At 38.7% G+C, this 19,771-nt stretch overlaps 1 protein-coding gene across 4 annotated transcripts in view; it reads right to left on the bottom strand.

The window, feature by feature from the left end:
- Positions 1 to 19,771, bottom strand: part of LOC105495877 (gamma-aminobutyric acid type A receptor subunit alpha3) — a 284,992-nt gene that overhangs the window by 84,267 nt on the left and 180,954 nt on the right. For all 4 annotated transcript variants that reach the window (XM_071089115.1, XM_011765764.2, XM_011765765.3 and 1 more), the window contains one exon: positions 2,957 to 3,177. In XM_071089115.1, the coding sequence (XP_070945216.1) occupies positions 2,957 to 3,177 (221 nt within the window). The remainder of the gene's footprint in view (positions 1 to 2,956; positions 3,178 to 19,771) is intronic.

Genomic DNA, 19,771 nt, shown 5'->3' with positions numbered 1-19,771 from the left:
GAATGATAGGGCAAAGACCACCTGGCATAATGCTACTTACCGTGGCTAGGGGAAGGCAACATGGCAAATTATGTATTGGCTCTTGAAGGGCTTCCCATCCTCTCTCAGAGCTGACACATGCTATTTACATGCACATTTGGTTAGCCAAAGCAAGTCATTTGTCCATGCTGAACTTCAAGGCTCAGGGAAGTATAGTACTACTTTGTACCCAGATGGAGGTGAAGTGAAAATATTGGCAAGTGGTAGTATTGACTACTACACTTAGCTTTCAAGATACTGCACACTGTTAACAGCTCCCTGACATTTTCTTCCTGGTTTCTTTCATAGGTTCCTCTTTCCCCTCCACTGCCTTACTGATAGTAATGCTAGATGACTAGATACCTGGCATGAAATTCTTCTTACTCTATACTCTTTCCTGAAGTGATGACATCCATTTTTACGTTTCCATTTGTTCCAATATAGTAACAATGCCATACTTTATATCTCTACATTGTATCTCTCCCTTGATCTTAAGACTCGAATATCCAACTACTATTAGACTTCTTTCCCTGGATAATCTACAATCACCTTAAGCTTATCTTGTCCCAAATTAACCTCACAGACTTATCTACATTTGTCCTAACTTTCATATTGTCTAGTCCAGCCTAGAGTACCATCTTTCACTTATGTTATTTGGATACCTACTACCTTCACAACTCCTCCTCTCTGTCATTCTGAAGTTTTCTAGATTTACTGCCTATTTCCTCAACATATCGTCACTTCTCCATCTTAATCCATTGTTCTGAATTAGAACACCACTTCTAATCTAGACTATTTCAGCAGTTTCTTAATCATTTTCTCTAATTCCAGTCTTTTTACCTTCAAATGCATTATTTACCCAGTAGCTGCACAGCCATATGAAATAGAAAACTGACCACCTCAGTCTCTTGCCTAAAATACGTCCTTCCATTCCCTACAACTGCTCACTTGGTTTTCTCTGTCTAGAATGTCCTTCCTCTCTTCCTTCTGCCTAGAAGTTTCTGGACTGCATTCTACTTACATAATAATATAAAATGCTAATGCTAATACCAATAATCAGAAGCCTAGCTCTTGCCTTATCCAGGGACTCTTCTCTCAACCTGTCCCAAAAGAATGAGTTAGATGACCCTGCTCTATATTCCAATAACTACCCATCTCTTTAACATTTTAGTTAACATCATTTGCTATTATGCTATTAGTCTTTCTCCCCTATTATATTATGATTATCTTAAGAAGAGAGACTATGTCTCATTAATGTTTGCATTTCCAGAATTTACTTTAGGGCCATGTATATATTAGGAAGTCAAGACATGTTTGGCAAATGAATAAATGAAGGAAAGCTTCTCTTTCTTCTGTCTACAATTTCCCTCACTCTTGTTCATCTCCTCCCATGTCCTTTCCTCTACTTCTCTATGTCTTTTCCTCTTTATTCCCACCTACTACATCCACTTCATTATATTCTCCTGTCTCTTTAGGATTTTCTAATATCTAATCTAGCTTCTTTATTTTACACCATCTTATCCTTTGTCTTCTCAACTTCTCTACTCTTTTTTTCCTCTCTTCTCATATTCTCTTTCTTTTCACCTTTCTCATTTCTCCAATATATATGCCTCTATGTACTCTGTGTAATTAGTCTTCTCCTCCCCTCTCAACCCTCATCTTCCCACTTCTATCCACTTTCCTTCTTCATTATTTTATCCTCCACTCTATGGTCATATCTCCTCTATGCTCATTTTTCCTCCTGTCTCTCATCCAACTTCTCTCTTAAGTAATTATTATTGCCCTTTTTTCCTTGATCATCTCCTCATCTTCCAAATTCTTGTGGGAAAAACACCAATAAATAGCAAATTTGAAGTAATGAGAGATTAGTATACAGACAAACACACTTCATTTCTTCACCACCTATTTACCAGGCATGCAATATTTGAGTTTTCTTCTGCAAAATAACAAATACACCAATTCTAAATAGCCATAGAAGCTCCACTACACAAAATTAGCACTCATTAATGTGGGAGGAAGCTTCAGGAAGTGACAATTGATATCAGAGGAACAAGAAAATTCATAAAAAGCAAACCCAAAAACCAAGAATGTTTTTTAGTATTGGGGAAAGAATCTTATTGCATCGAAAATCCTTTCAAACTTATTCTTTTTGACAGCAAAATTCAATGCCTAATAACTCTATGACAGTAATAAGTCATGAAATAAATAAAATTGTGATATTTTTATCCATTGGGAGGTGGAAAAGTATGAAATATAATTTATATTTTATGAAGATTTAAATATTATATATACACACACATATGCACACACATATAAACACCATGTATAGATAGATAGACATAGATATAATCTTAAATTGTTTGGAAAATTCACTTATTATCATCCTCAGTATCCTAAGGTAATGTAGCATAAAATAAATATATTTAAATAAATAAAAATTTTAAATAAGTATTTTAAAATTTATCTTTATAAAACACTGTATGTTTCACAAAATACCCATAGTTATCTCATTTGATACTCACAACTCTGCATCATAGGGATAGTTTGCCGCTGCATTTAAACCTAGTCAATTCTAATTATCAGTGTTCATGCCTGTGTGTATGTTTTTGTGAATTTGTGTATTTAAGTGACCGTGAATACATATGTCCTTCTGTGTTAGTCCACATGTGTCTTTGGGTATGCATGCATACACAAATCATGAACGTATACCTCTGTGTTTCTCAAAATGTTCATCTATGCAACTCTCTATTTATGTGTTTATTAGAATATATATGTCTGTGAGTATGTATGCATGCAATTATATTAGGAAGTGTATATATACCTGTACATTTCTAATCTATACACTTGAGAGAATTTTCAGTGGATACTCTAAAACATTCTGCTTTTAAGCCCAGTCCTACTCCCAATATACTTTGGGTGGGAGCCACCACTCTCTGACCTCATTGTGTAGAGGAGGGTACCGTTGTCCACCAATCTGAGCAGCTTGTTGGGCGTGGTCATGTTATGAGCCACCGATTTCTTGCCATTGTGGAAGAAGGTGTCAGGTGTCCAGATCTTACTAGCCAGGAGATTGTTCAGTGGAAGGATCTTCATGGGGCCATCAAATTTCAGTCTTTCGTCATGCCATGTCTGCCGAAAAAATACATCAATAGTGTACTCCTAGGGACGAAAAGAGAGATAAACAATGTTTCAGCTGAGTTCTGGTAAGGGCTCATAGTGCCCTTAGCAAATATTAATTACCTTGCAATATTTCCTCCGATGCAGAGAAGCAGCAGTCTATTAACAGTAGCTCCTGGTGTGTAAGGAAAATGATTATGATTGAGAAATAATGCCATGGAGATTAATAAACATGAGGATAACATATTTGACAAGGCGTTTTTTAGGAAGACCGCTGCCAACACATCCCCACACACCACACAAGTTGATCATAAGACTTTGCCTTATGAAAAAGCAAGTGCTCCCTCCTCTATGCAGTGACACCCAAATAAGAACAAGTTTCTTACCTTGTCTCTGCTGCTTAATGACCCCATCGAAGGCCAATATAAAAATCACCACAAAACCAAAACCTTACATTTTATCATACATTTAATCTGAGCCTCAAAATAACAATATGTCTGATTCGCGAATAGCTTGTTATCCTCAATAAATAATGAAATATTATAGATAAGATAAAAAAACATATCTTATAGACAAATAAGATAAAATGGGTAAATGAACAGCAAAGTCATGAAATGGATAAAAATTGCTAATAAATGTGAAGAAAATATTCAAATTTGCTGTTTATGTAAATACAAAATAAATTAACAATAAATGTTCCAGGTATTGGTAACAGTATAACAAATTATTTAAGTACATTTTCTTGCAGCTATTAATTATAAAACCTGAACAACAACTGTATATACCTGTATTTCTTGAAAACAGTGGAGTGTGACTGAAAGCAGACAGAAACCTAAGGTGAGTTTACCTTTGAAAGATGGCAGCAGCAATAGATTAGAATTGTGAGTTTGTGATTTTTCTTTCTTGAAGTTGCTTCCCAAACCTAGAATTCCTGTAGTATATACAACAGCCTTACTAGCTCAAGGTGGCAGAGAATCTGGACTACTAGGGATAGAAGACTCAAAAGTAAGAGCATCCCAGAAGGGATGGGCCTCCAAATCTGAATATATATTCTGCCAAAAATTCTGGCTGATCACTATACTACACACAAATAGGAGAGACCCTGGGGCCCAGTTAAAAAAAAATAGGCAGAAACAATAGGATAGTGGTCCACTAAATGAAAGAAATCAGCTGGATGATGTTTGTGAATTTGCTACCATTTAGACTGAAGGAATTCCTTAAGCCATCACAATTCAAGTGGAGGAAATCTGAAAAAGTATTAGCTTATCAGAGAAAAAGCTCTGGATTGGAAGATGAAAATTCATGAGGAAGTCCTGGGAAAAAGAGAACCACTGAGAGGGTGAGTCCCAAAATCTGAGTATAACATCTCTTATGAAAGAGCTATTAGTGAATTGGAAAAAAAAATATGAGGAAAAATTGCCCAGTTCACATTTCAGACATATAACCGATAGAAAATATGAAAGGGAGGTATAGTACTATGAAGGATAAAAATAGAAGTTTCAATATACATATATTACAATTCTAAATGTGAGAGATTTGAGAAAATAGGGGAGAAACAATATTCAAAGTAGTAGTGGACTACAATTTCCAGAATTGTTGAAATATATACATCTTTAGCTTCAAGTACCATAATGAATTGCAAGCTCAATAAATTAAAATAGATCCCAGGCAGTGCATAATGAATTTAAAGAATACCAAAACAGAGATTTTATTTTATTTTATTTTTTCATTATTATTGTACTTTAAGTTCTAGGGTACATGTGCATAACGTGCAGGTTTGTTACATATGTATACTTGTGCCATGTTGCTGTGCTGCACCCATCAACTCATCAGCACCCATCAACTCGTCATTTACATCAGGTATAACTCCCAATGCAATCCCTCCCCCCTCCCCCCTCCCCATGATAGGCCCCGGTGTGTGATGTTCCCTTTCCCGAGTCCAGGTGATCTCATTGTTCAGTTCCCACCTATGAGTGAGAACATGCGGTGTTTGGTTTTCTGTTCTTGTGATAGTTTGCTAAGAATGATGGTTTCCAGCTGCATCCATGTCCCTACAAAGGACACAAACTCATCCTTTTTTATGGCTGCATAGTATTCCGTGGTGTATATGCGCGACATTTTGATTTTAAAAATTGCAAAACAGAAAAGACATGCTACCTACAAAGACACGACCACTTGACTTATAATCACCACTTATGTTGACTTCTTAAGTGCAACAATAGAAACCAAAAAGACAATAAAAATACACTTTGAAAATGTCGTTGAGAGCAGAAGAAGATGGCACAATAGAAGGCTCCATTGATTGTGCCTCCCCCGACCCCCCCAGCAAGGACACCAATTTAACAACTATCTATACACACACACAAAAAAAGCACCTTCATGGGAATTAAAAATCAGGAGAGCACTCACAGTACCTGATTTTAACTATGTTTCACTGAAAGAGGCACAGAAGAGTTAGGAAAAACAGTCTTGAATCACTGACACCACCCCTGCTCCATCCGCTGTCAGTGGTGGTGTGGCATGGAGAACTGTTTTGTACACTGACGAGGGGAGAGCACAGCAACTGTGAGACATTGAACTAGTGCTGCCCTGTTACAGCAGAAAGCAAAACCAGAACAAACTTAGCTGATGCCTGCCCATGGAGGGAGCATTTATCCTAGCCCTAGCCAGAGGGGAATCACTGATCCCAGCAGGCGCAACTTCAGTTTCCATAAGCCTTGCCACCTTGGGCTACAGTGCTCTGGAGCCCTAAGTAAACATGAACAGCAGTCTAGGCCACAAGGGCAGCAATTCTAGGTGATTTCTGGTGCTAAACTGGGTCCAGAGCCAGTAAACTGATTGTGGGGAGACATGTGACCTATGGAGACACCAGCCAGGGCAGCTAAGGGAGTGCTGGCTTCATTCCTCCCCTAACCCAAAGCTGCACAGCTCGCAGCTCCAAAAGAGATCCCTTCCCTCCACTCAAGTAGAGGAGACGGAAGAGTAGGGAAGACTTTGTCTTGCATCTTGGATACCAGCTCAGCCACAGAAGGATAGGGCAGCAGAGTTGTGAGGCCCTTTTTACAGGCCCTACCTCCAAGATGACATTTCTAGAAATACACTGGGTCAGAAGGAAGCCCATTGCCTTGAAGGGAAGGAACCATCACTGGCAGGATTTATCACCTAACTAAAGTGCCTTTGGGCCCTGAATAACCAGCAGTGATACCCAAATACTATGTGATAGGCCTTGGATGAGGCTCTGAGATTTGCTAGCTTCAAGTGAGACTCAGTACATTTCCAGCTGTGATGGCTATGGGACTAGACTCTTTCTGCTTGAAAAAAAGTGGAGGGAAAAGTAAATGGGATTTTTTTTTCTCCAACCTTCAGTACGAGCTTGGCCTCAGTGTGTTAGAGCATCAAGCAGGCTCTTGGGGACCCTGATTTGAGGACTTGGCTCCTGGACAGCATTTCTGGACCTGCCTTGGGCCAGACTGGAGGAAACTGCCCTGAAAGGTGAGTCCCAGGCCAGGCAGTATTCAATACAAGCCAACTGAAGAGCTTTTGGGCCTTAAGGGAACATCAGTAGTAGTCACGCATTACTCTTGTAGGGCTGTGGTGATGGTGGCCATGAGGTGAGGCTCCTCTGCCTATGGAAAGGGGAAGGTGGAGTAGGACAGACTGCATGTTGTGGTTTGAGATCCAGCTCAGCTGCAGTAAAAGAGAAAAACCAGGTAGATTTCTTTTTATGACTGTAGTCTCTGGCTCCCAGATGGCATATCCAGATCTGCCAAGGGCCTGGAAGAATTCACCACCCCAAACAGAAGGACACAGGCCTGGTTGGCTTTGTCATATACTGATTGTAGAGCACCAGGGCCTTGAGTGAACATAGGCAGTAGCCACGAAGTAGTTACAGGAAGCCTTGAGTGAGACCCAATACTGTGCTGGGTTCAGGTCTGACCTAGCACAGTAATAGTGGTGGTGGTCATAGGGGTGCTTTTATCACTCCACTCTCAGCTTCAGGTGGCTTAGAACATAGGGAGAGAATTAATTTGTTTGAAAGTTAGTAAGGGAAGCCATCAAAAGTCTTTACCTGGTAATGCAGAGAATTCTTCTGGATATTGTCTAAGAACATTAAGGCAGAACCTCTACAAGACTGCAAGAACCACAGTGTTACTGAGCTTGAGGTGTCCCCTAAAACAGATACAACTTAGATTACAACATCCACATCCTTTCAAATATCTAAAAAGCCTTCCCTAAAAGGAGGGGTACAAACAAGCCCAGACTGAGAAGACTATGATAAATACCATACTCTTCAATGCCCAGATCTGATGAACATCTAGAAGTATAAAGACAATCCAAGAAAAACACAAACTCACCAAATGAACTGCATTACTCCATTCTCATTATAAAAATAAAGACATACCCAAGGCTGGGTAATTTATAAAGGAAAGAGATTTAATTGACTCAAAGTTCAGCATGGATGGAGAGACCTCAGGAAACTTACAATCATGGCAGAACGGGAAGCAAACACATCCTTCTTCACATGGTGGCAACAAGAAGTGCCAGGCAAAAGGGGAAAAAGCCATTTATAAAACCATCAGATTTCATTAGAACTCTCTCACTACCATGAAAACAGCATAAGGGTAACCACCCCCATAATTTAATCACCTCCCACCAGGCCCCTCCTATGACACATGGAGATTATGGGAACTACAAGGCAAGATGAGATTTGGATGAGGGAATAGCCAAATCATATAATTCCACCCCTAGTGCCTCCCAAATTTCATATCCTCACATTTAAAAATACAATCATGTCCTTCCAACAGTTCCCCAAATTCTTAACTAACTCCACCATTAACTCAAAAGTCTAAGTTCAAAGTTTCATCTGAGACAAGGCAAGTCCTTTCCACCTATGAGCCTGTAAAATCAAAAGCAAGTTCATTACTAACTGGATACAGTGGGGATACAGGCATTAGGTAAATACAGCCATTTTAAATGGGAGAAATTGGCCAAACAAAGGGGCTACAGTCCTCATGCAAGTCCAAAATCCAATAGTGCAGTAATTAAACCTTAAAGTTCCAAAACAGTCTCCTTTGACTCTATGCCTCACATCCAGGTCATGCTGATGCAAGAGGTGGGTTCCCATGGCCTTAGGCAGCTCCATCCCTGTGATTTTGCAGGGTACAGCCCCCCTCCCAGTTGTTTTCATGGGCTGGAGTTGAGTGTCTGTGGCTTTTCCAGGTGCATGGCGCAAGCTGTCAGTGGATCTACCATTCTGGGGTCTGCAGGATGGTGGCCCTCTTCTCACAGTTCCACTATGTGGTACCCCAGTGGGAATTCTGTGTGTGGGCTTCAACCCCATATTTCCCTTCGACACTGCCCTAGCAGAGGTTCTCCATGAATGTTCTACCCCTGCAGAAAACTTCTGCCTGGACATCCAGGAGTTTCCATACATCTTCTGAAATCTAGGTGGAGATTCCCAAATCTCAATTCTTGACTTCTGTGTACCTGCAGGCTCAATGTCATGCAGAAGCTGCCAAGGCTTGGGGCTTGCACCCTCTGAAGCCATGGCCTGAGCTGTACCTTGGCTTCTTTTAGCCACAGCTGGAGCTGAAGCAGCTGAAGATGCAGGACACTGTCCCCAGGTTGCATGGAGCAGGGGGTTCCTGGGCCTGGCCCATGAAACCATTTTTTCCTCCTAGGCCTCTGGGCCTGTGATGGAAGAGGCTGCTGTGAAAGTCTCACATATGGCCTGGAGACATTCTACCCATTGTCTTGGTAAACAACATTCTGCTCTTTGTTACTTATACAAATTTCTGCAGCCAGTCTGAATTTATTCCCAGAAAATGGCTTTTTCTTTTCTATCTCATTGCCAGTCTGCAAATTTTCCAAACTTTTATGCTCTGTCACCTCTTGAATGCTTTGCTGCTTAGAAATTTCTTCCACCAGATACCCTAAATAATCTCTTTCAAATTCAAAGTTCCACAGATCACTAGGTCAGGGGCAAAATTGTCACCAGTCTCTTTGCCAAAGCATAACAAAAGTCACCTTTGCTCCAGTTTCCAACAAGTTCCTTATCTCCATCTGAGATCACCTCAGCCTGGACTTTATTGTACATATCACTATCAGCATGTTGGTCAAAGCCATTCAACAATTCTCTAGGAAGCTCCAAACTTCCCCACATCTTCCTGTCTTCTGAGCCCTCTAAGTCTCTAGAAAGTTCCAAACTTTCCCACATTTTTCTGTCTTCTTTTGAGACCTCCAAACTGTTTCAACCTCTGCCTGTCACCCAGTTCCAAAGTCTCTTCCACATTTTCAGGTATCTTTACAACAGTGCCCAACTCTCTGTGATAGCAGTTTACTGTATTAGTCCATTATCACACTGCTAATAAAGACATATCCAAGACTGTAACTTATAAGGGAAAGAAGCTTAATTAAATCACAGTTCAGCATGGCTGGGGAGGCCTCAGGAAAATTACAATTATAGCAGAAGGGGAAGCAAACACATCTTTCTTCACATGGTGGCAGGAGAGAGAAGTGCCAAGCAAAAGGGGGAAAAGCCCTTTATATCCCTTGAGAACTCACTCACTATCACAAGAACAGCATGAGAGTAAGCACCACCATGATTCAATTACCTCCAACCAGTTCCTTCCTGTGACATGTGTGGATTATGGGAACTACAATTCAAGATGAGTTTTGGGTGGAGACACAGCTAAATTATACCATAAACTAAATAAGGCACCAGGGAACAAACATGGAGAAAGAGATATATGACCTTTCAGAGAGAGAATTCAAAATAGCTGTGTTGAGGAAACTCAAAGAAATTCAATATCACACAGAGAAAGAATTCAGAATTCTATCAGATAAAATGAATAGAGACTGAAACAGTTAAAAAGAATCAAGCAGAAATTCTCGAACTGAAAAATGCAATAGGCATACTGAAGAATGCATCAGAGTCTTTTAACAGCAGAATGAGTCAAGCAGAATAAATCATTATTGAGCCTGAAGACAGGCTATTTGAATGTACACAGTAATAGGAGACAAAAGTAAAAGGAATAAAAAACAATGAACCATGTTTTCAGGAACAAGAAAATAGCCTCAAAAGGGCAAATCTAAGAGTTATTGGCCTTAAATAGGAGGTACAGAAAGAGATAGAAGTAGAAAGTTTATTGAAATGGAAAATAACAAAGAATATTCCAAACACAGAGAAAGACCTCATTATCCAAGTACAAGATGGTTATAGAACATCAAGCAGACTTAACTCAAAGAACTACTTCAAGAACATTTTATAATCAAACTCCCAAAGGTCAAAAATAAAGAAATAACTATAAAAGCAACAAGAGAAAAGAAACAACATACAATGGATCTCCAATACATCTGGCAGCAGACTTTTTAATGGAAACCTTACAGGACAGGAGAGAATGGCATGACATATTTAAAGTACTGAAGTAAAAACTTTTACCCTAGAATAGTAACTCTATTGAAAATATCCTTCAATCATGAAAGAGAAATAAAGAATTTCCCAGAAAAACAAAAGCTGAGGGATTTCATCATCACCAGATCTGCCCACAGGAAATGCTAAGGGGAGTACATCAATCAGAAAGAAAAGAACATTAATGAGTAATAAGAAATAATCTGAAGGTACAAAACTCCCTGGTATTAGTAAGTACACAGAAAAACAGAGAATACTCTAACACTGCAACTGTGCTGTGTAAACTACTCTTATCTTCACAGAAAGATTCAATGACGTACTAATCAAAAATAATAACTACAGCAACTTTCCAAGACGTAGACAGTACAATAAGATATAAATAGAAACAACAAAAAGTTAAAAAGTGGGGGAACAAATAAGGTATAGAATTTTTATTAGTTTTCTTTTTGCTTGTTTGTTTGTTTATGGGAACAATATTAAGTTGTCATCATCTTAAAATAACAGGGCATAAGATAGTATTTGCAAGCCTCATGGTAAACTTAAACCAAAAACCATACAATAGATACTCAAAAAGGAAGAAACTAAATCATATCATCAGAGAAAATCACCTTCAGTAAAACAATGACAGGAAGGGAAGAAAAAAGGAAGAGAAGACCACAAAACAAACTAGAAAACAAATAACAAAATGGCAGGAGTAAGTCCTTGCTTACTACTAATAATACTGAATGTATATTGACTAAATGCTATAATTAAAAAAAATACAGTGGGCGAATGGATGAAAAAAACAAGAGCCAGTGGTCTGTTGTCTAAAAGAAACACACTTCACCCTTAAAGACACATATAGACTGAAAATAAAGGCATGGAAAATGATATTCCATGCAAATAGAAAGCAAAAAAGAGCAGGAGTAGCTACACTTATATCAGACAAAATAGATGTCAAGAAAAAAACTATAAGAAGACACAAAGAAGGTCACTATATAATGATAAAGGGTTCAATTCAGCAATAGGAAATAACAATTGTAAATATATATGCACCCAATGCTGGAGCACCCAGAAATATATAGCAAATATTATTAAAGAGAGAGATGGAGCCCTATGCAATGATGGCTGAAGAATTCAACAACTCACTTTCAACATTGGACAGATAGTCCAGACAGACAATCATCAAAGAAACTTTGGACTTAATCTGTAGTATAGATCAAATGGACCTAATAGATATTTACTGATCATTTCCTCCAATGGTTGCAGAATACACAATTTTTTCCTTAGCACATGGCACATTCTTAAGGATAGACCTTATGTTAGGCCGCAAAACAAGCCTTAAAACATTAAAAAAAAAAATTGAAATAGTATCAAACCTATTCTCTGACCACAATGGAATAAAACTAGCAATCAAGAACAAGAGGAATTTTGGAAACTACACAAACACATGGAAATTAAACATCATACTCCTAAATGACCAATGGGTCATTGAAGAAATTAAGAGAGAAATTGAAAAATTCCTTGAAACAAATGATAATGCAAACACAACATACCAAAACCTATGGCATACAGTGAAAGCAGTGCTAAGAGGGAAGTTTATAGCTATAAGTGCCTCTACCAAAAAAGAAGAAAAACTTCAAATAAAAACTTCAAACCTAATGATGCATCTTAAAGAACTAGAAAAACGAAAGCAATCCAAACCAAACATTAGTAGAAGAAAAGAAATAGTAAAGATGAGAGTAGAAATAAATGAAACTTCAATAAATAAAACAGCACAAAAGATCAATGAAAAACAGTAGGTTTGTGAAAAGATAAACAAACTTGACAAACCTTTAGTCAGACTAAGAAGAAAAGAGAGAATAATGAAATAAATAAAATCAGAGATGAAAAAGGAGACATTAAAATTGATAAGGAAGAAATTTAAAGGATCATTATTGGCTACTAAGAGCAACTATTTGCCAACAAATTGGAAAATCTAGAAGAAATTGGGAAATTCTAAGACACATACAAAACTACCAAGATTGAACCATGAAGAAATCCAAACCTGAACAGACCAAAAACAGGTAATGTGATCAAAGCCGTAATAAAAAGACTCCTGGTAAAGAAAAGCCTGGGACCTGATGGCTTCACTGATGAATTCTACCAAACATTTAAAGAACTAATACCAATCCTACTCAAACTATTCCAAAAAATAGAGGAGAAGGGAATCCTATACCAAGAGCATTCTACAAGGCCAGCATTACCTTCATACCAAAACTAGAAAAAGACACATAAAAAAACTACAAGACAATATATCTGATGACTATTGAGGCAAACATTTTCAAGAAAATACTAGCAAACCAAATTCAACAACACATTAAAAAGATCACTCATCATGTCCAAGTGGGATTTATCCCTGGGATTCCAGGATTGTTCAACATATGCAAATCAATCAATATCAGCAGAAATTCATTCATATCAGTAGAATGAAAGACAAAACCCTATCATCATTTCAACTGATGCTGAAAAAGCATTTGATAAAATTCAACATCCCTTCATCATAAAAACCCACAAACCTGGGAAGAAAATGTTGACAGAAAAGTAACAATCACCTCAGAATTCTATAGCCAAACTTAGATTATCATTTAAGAGTGAAGTCAAAATAAAGATAATTTTAGATAAGTAAAATAAGGCAGAGAATTTACCATGAACAGATCTTCACTGTTGCTCCAGGTTTTCTCATGGCTGAATCACTCACAGCCTTCAGGTTTCAATCAAAAGTTACTGTATCAGAGAGCATTGCTTGAACATCCTATCAGTAATAGTAACCTCCCTTTCTCTTATGATGAGTTATTTTTCTTCCTTATAGCACTGAAAAAAATGTATATTTTTTATTTGTTTACATTGCACTAGCCAGCTTCCACTAGCCTGGAAGTTCCATGAGAGCAGGGACTTTGTTTTGTTTACTGCTATATCTACACCACATAAAACTCTGCATAGCATATAGCAGATGCTCTATAAGAATTTTAAATCAGTAGATGATTGAATTAACTATCCGGAAAAGAACTACTAAAAGAAGATCTTCATGTGTTTAAAAATATAGCCAGTAGAAAGATGCAAAAAGGAATGGTGAACATAAATATTGACACAGTTATCCTAAACAAACAAAGTATGTCTACGAATGATAATAAGAGTTGTCAAAACAAAGTGGAAGAAATAACTAGAGTAATTCAATTTTTCACTGTTTAACACAATGTTAACTGTGGGTTTGTCATATACAACCTTTCTTATTTTGAGTTATGCTCCTTCTATATCCATTTTGTTGAGGGTTTTCATCATAAATAGATGTTGGATTTTATCAAATTCTTTTTTGGCATCTATTAAAATAATCACATGGGTTTTCGTTCTTGATACCCTTAATGTGATGTATCACATTTATTAATTTGTATATGTTGAACTATCCTTGCATTCCTGAGATGAATCCTACTTGATTATGGTGAATAAACTTCTTAATGTGTTGTTATATTTGCTTTGCTAGTATTTTGTTGAGGATTTTTGTATTTATGTTCACCAGTGATACTGGCTTCTAGTTTTCTTTTTTTGTGGCCTTGTATAGTTTTAATACTGGGGTAACATTGGCCTTGTGGAATGAGTTTGGACGTATTCCCATATCTTTAAGTTTTTGAAGAGTTTGAGTGAATTGATATTATTCATTTTTTAAATGTTTGCTGGAATTAAACAATGAAGCCATCAGGTCCTGGGCTTTTATTTGATGGGAGAAATTTTATTACAGCTTCTATTTCATCACTCATTGTTGGTTTATTGAGGTTTTTTCTTTCTTCATGGTTTAGTCTTAGTAAGCTGTATGTGTCAAGGAATGTATCCATTTCTTCTAGGTTTTCCAATTTATTGGTGTATAATTGTTTATAATAGTTTTGAATTTTTTTTATTTCTGAGATCTCACTTGTGTTTCCTTTTATATTTCTGATTTTATTTGGATCTTCTCTCTTTCTCTTAGTGTAGCTACAGGTATGTTGATTTTATCTTTTCAATAAAACAAGTTTTTTCATTGATCTTCCATATATTTTGTTTTAATTTATTTTTGCACTGATCTTTATTATTACATCTCCTACTAATCTGGGGTTTGATGTGTTCTTACTTTTTTTAGTTTTTGAAGTGCATCATTAGGTTGTTTTTTTGAGTGTCTTTCTACTTTTTTCACTTACGTGTCTATTGCTGTAAACTTTACTCTTAGTACTGCCTTTACTATATCCCATAGATTTTTTTTATGTTGTATTTCCATTTTTATTTGTTTCAGTACATTTTCAAATTTGCTTTTTGATAATGTTTGGCTCTGTGTCCCCACCCAAATCTCACTTTCAATTGTAATAATTCCATGTCATGGAGGGACCCGGTGGAAGATAATTGAATCATGGGGGTGGATTTTTCCCATGCTGTTCTCCTGATAGTGAATAAGTTTCATGAGATAAGATGGTTTTGTAAAGGGCAGTGCCCCTGCACATACCCTCTTGCTTGCCACCATGTAAGATGTCCCTTTGCTCTTCCTTTGTCTTTCACCAGGAGTGTGAGGCCTCCTAGCCATGTGTAACTGTGATTCCATTAAACCTCTTTCTTTTATAAATTACCCATTCTTGGGTATGTCATTGTTAGCAGCATGAGAATGGACTAATACACTTTGTTTTGAGACACGTTTCACTTTGTCACCCAGACTGGAATGCAGTGGCATGAACATGGCTCACTGCAGCCTCAATCTTCTGGGCTCAAGTTATCCTCCCACCTTAGCCTCCCAAGTAGCTGAGACTATAGGTGCATGTCACCACACCTGGCTAATTTTTGTACTTTTTGTGTAGAGATGAGGTTTTGTGATGTTGCCCAGGCTGGTCTTGAACTCCTGAGTCAAGGGATCGGTGTTCCTGGACCTCCCAAAGTGCTGAGATTGCAGGCATGAGCCACTGTGCCTCGTCTTAAATTTACTTCTTAATTTTTTCATTGGCTTATTGCTCATTCAGGGGCATGTTCTTTAATTTCCATGTGTTTGTGTAGTTTACGAAGTTCATCTTGTTTTTGATTCCTAGCTTTATTCCATTGTGGACAGAAAGGATACATGATATAAATTATATTTCCTTGAAATTGTTCAAACTTGTTTTGCTGCCTGTGGAGCATCATTTGCAGATAATATGATCTTATACCTAGAAATACCTAAAGACTCCAACAAAAAATTATCAGTACTGATAAATGAATTCCGTAAAGTTGCAGAATACGAAATCGACATTCAAAAAACAGTAACATGTATATATGCCAATGTCAAACAAATCAAGAAGGCAATCCCATTTACAATAACTGCAAAAAATGCAAAATACCTAAAAATCAATCTAACTCAAAAAGTGAAAGATCAATACAAGGAAAATTATAAGAAAACTGATGAAAGAAATTGAAGGGGGCACAAAAAATGGAAAGATATTCCACACTCATTGATTGACAGAATTAATATTGTTAAAATGACAATATTACACAAAGCAACTTACAAATCAATGCAGTCTCTACCAAAATACCAATGACATTCTCCACAGAAAAAGAAAAGACAAATCCCAAAATTTATGTAGAATAACAAAAGGCCTTGAATAACCAAAGCAATCCTGAGCAAAAAGAACAAAGCTGGAGGCATCACAGTATCTGACTTCAAAACTTACTGTAAAGTAAGTTTTTTTTACTAAAAAAAAAAAAAAAAAAAAAATACCACATCATGGTGCTGGCATAAACAGAGATACATAGACTAATGGAACAGAATGGAGAACCCAGATATAAATCCACACATTTATAGAAAACTCATCTTCAACAAAGGCAGCAAGAACATACAATAGGGGAAGGAAAATCTCATTAGTAAATAGTGCTGAGAAAATAGAATAACCCATATGTAGAAGAAAGAAACTCGTCCCCTATTTCTCATCATACACAATAATAAAATCAAAATGGATTAAAGATTTAAATTTAAGACTTAAAATTATGAAACTACTGGAAGAAAATGTTGGGGAAATGCTCCATGATACTGGCCTGGGTACACATGTTTTGTGTAAGACTCAAAAGCATGGACAACCAAAGTACAAATTGACAAATGGATTACATCAAGTTCAAAAGCTTCTGCAAAGAAAAGGAAACAATCTTCACAAAGTGAAGAGACAACCCACAGAACAGGAAGAGATATTTGCAAAATATTCATATGATATGGTTTGGCTGTGGTCCCACCCAAATCTCATCTTGAAATGTATTTCCCATAATCCCCATGTGTCATGGGAGGGACCCGGTGGGAGGTAATTGAATCATGGTGGTAGCTACCCTCATGCTGTTCTTGTCGTAGTGAGTGAGTGAGATCTGATGGTTTTATAAGAGGCTTCCCCCCCCCCTTTACTTGACACTTCTCTCTTCTGCCACCATGTGAAGAAGGACGTGTTTACTTCCCCTTCCACCATTATTTTAAGTTTCCTGAGGCCTCCCCAGCTATGCTGAACTGTGAGTCAATTAAATCTCTTTCTTTTATAAATTACAGTCTCAGGCAGTTCTTTATGGCAGTGCGAGAACAGACTAATACAGTACCTTAGTACCAGGAGGTAGTGGGGTGCTGCTATAAGTATACCTGAAAATGTGGAAGCAACTTTGGGACTGGATAACAGGCAGAAGGTGGAACAGCTTAGAGGGCTCAGAAGAAGACAGGAAGGCCAAGTGCATGTGGCTAACACCTGTAATCCCAGCATTCTGGGAGGCCGAGGCCAGTGGATCACTTGAGGTCAGGAGTTCAAGACCAGCCCGGCCAACATGGTGAAACCCTGTCTCTACTAAAAATAAAAAAATTAGCCAGGCACGGTGGCACATGCCTGTAATCCCAGCTACTTGGGAGGCTGAGGTAGGAGAATCACTTGAACCCAGGAGGCAGAGGTTGCAGTGAGCCAAGAACGCATCACTGCACTTCAGCCTGGGTGACAGAGCAAGACTCCAACTTAAAAAAAAAAAGACAGGAAAATGTGGGAAACTTTGGAACTTCCTAGAGACTTGGAGGGCTGAGAAGACAGGAACATGTGGGAATGTTTGGATCTTCCTAGATACTTTTTTTTTTTTTTTTTTTTTTTTTTTTTGAGAGGAAGCCTCACTCTTGTCCCCCAGGCTGGAGTGTAATGGTGTGAACTCGGCTTACTGCAACCTCCACCTCCCGGGTTCAAGGAATTCTCCCGCCTTGCCTCCCCTCCCCCCGAGTAGCTGGGATTACAGGCACCTGCCACCACGCCCGGCTAATTATTGTATTTTTAATAGAGACAGGTTTTCACCATGTTGGCCAGGCTGGTCTAGAACTCCTGACCTCAGGTGATCCACCCACCTAGGCCTCCTAAAGCGCTGGGATTACAGGCATGAGCCAATGCACCTGGCCTCCTAGAGACTTCTTGAATGGCTTGGATCAAAATTATGATAATGATACGGACAATAAAGTTCAGATTGATATGGTCTCAGATGGGGTTGAGAAACTTGGGGGGAACTGGAATAAAGATAATTCTTGCTATGCTTTAGCAAAGAGACTAGTGGTATTTTGCCCCTGCCCTAGAGATCTGTGGAACTTTGAACTTGAGAAAGATGATTTACTGTATCTGGCAGAAGACATTTCTAAGCAGCAAAGTGTTCAAGAGGAAGCAGAGCGTAGAAGATTGGAAAACTTGCAGCCTGAACATGTGATAGAAAAGAAAAACCCGTTTTCTGGGGAGAAATTCAAGCTGGCTGCAGAAATTTGTGTAAGTAATGAGGAATCGAATGCTAATTGCCAAGACAATGGGGAAAATATTTCCAGGGCATATCAGAGACCTTTGTGGCAGCCCCTCCCATCACAGGCCCAGAGGCTTATGAAGGAAAAATGGTTTCCTGGACCAGGTCCAGGGCCCCTCTGCTGTATGCAGTCTCGAGACTTGGTGCCCTGCCTCCCAACCACTCCAGCTGTGTCTAAAAAGGGCCAAGGTATAGCTCGGGCCATTGCTTTGGAGGGTGCAGCCCCCAAGTCTTGGCAGCTTCCATGTGATGTTGAGCCTGCAGGTGCACAAAAGTCAAGAATTGAGGTTTGGGAACCTCCATCTAGATTACAGAGGATATATGGAAACTCCTTAGGCAGAAGTTTGCTACAGTGGTAGAGCCTTCATGGAGAACCTGTGCTAGGGCGGGGTGAAAGGGAAATGGTCGAGTTGGATCCCACACACAGGTCCCCACTGGGGTACTGCCTAGTGGAGCTGTGAGAAGAGGGCCAGCATCCTGCAGACCCCAGAATGGTAGACTCACAGACAGCTTACATCATGTACCTGGAAAAGTTGCAGACATTCGATGCCAGCCTGTGAAAGCAGCTGGGAGGGGGACTGTACCCTGCAAAGCCACAAGGGTGGAACTGCCCAAGGCTGTGGGAGCCTACCTCTCGCATCAGCATGGCCTATATATGAGACATGAATTCAAAGGAGATCATTTTGGAACTTTAAGATTTAATGACTGCCCTATTGGATTTTGGACATGCATGGGGCCTGTAGCCAATTTGGCCAATTTCTCCCATTTGGAATGGGTGTATTTACCCAGCCCTGTACCCCCATTGTATCTAGAAAGTAATTAACTTGCTTTCAATTTTACAGGCTCATAGGTGGAAAGGATTTGCCTTGTCTCAGATGAGACTTTGGACTTGGACTTTTGAGTTAATGCTGGAATAGGTTAGGAATTTGGGGGACTGTTGAAAAGGCATGATTGTGTTTTGACATGTGAGGACATAAGATTTGGGAGGGGCCGGGGTGAAATGATATGGTATGGCTGCGTCTCCATCCAAATCTCATCTTGCATTGTAGTTTTCATAATCCCCATGTGTCGTGGGAGGGACCTGGTGGGAGGAAATTGAATCAGCGGGGCAGGTATCCTTACACTGTTCTCATGATAGTGAATGAGTTCTCATGAGATTTGATAGTTTTATAAGGGGCTTTTCCCCCTTTACTTAGCACTTCTGTCCCTGCAACTATGTGAAGAGGGATGTGCTTACTTTCCCTTCTGCTTTGTCATGTGGAATTGTGAGTCAATTAAACCTTTTTCCTTTATAAATTACCCAATCTTGGGCAGTTCTTTATAGCAGTGGGAGAATGAACTAATACATCATCTGACAAGGGATTAACAACCAGAAGATACAAGCCACTCAAACAACTCAATAGAAAATATAAATAAATAAATAATCCTGCTTTAAAATGG

This window comes from Macaca nemestrina, chromosome X (genome assembly GCF_043159975.1).
Source record: "Macaca nemestrina isolate mMacNem1 chromosome X, mMacNem.hap1, whole genome shotgun sequence".
Classification (NCBI taxonomy): Eukaryota; Metazoa; Chordata; class Mammalia; order Primates; family Cercopithecidae; genus Macaca; species Macaca nemestrina.
The sequence above is the reverse complement of the archived record's forward strand: the minus strand, read 5'-3'. Positions and strand labels throughout refer to the sequence as shown.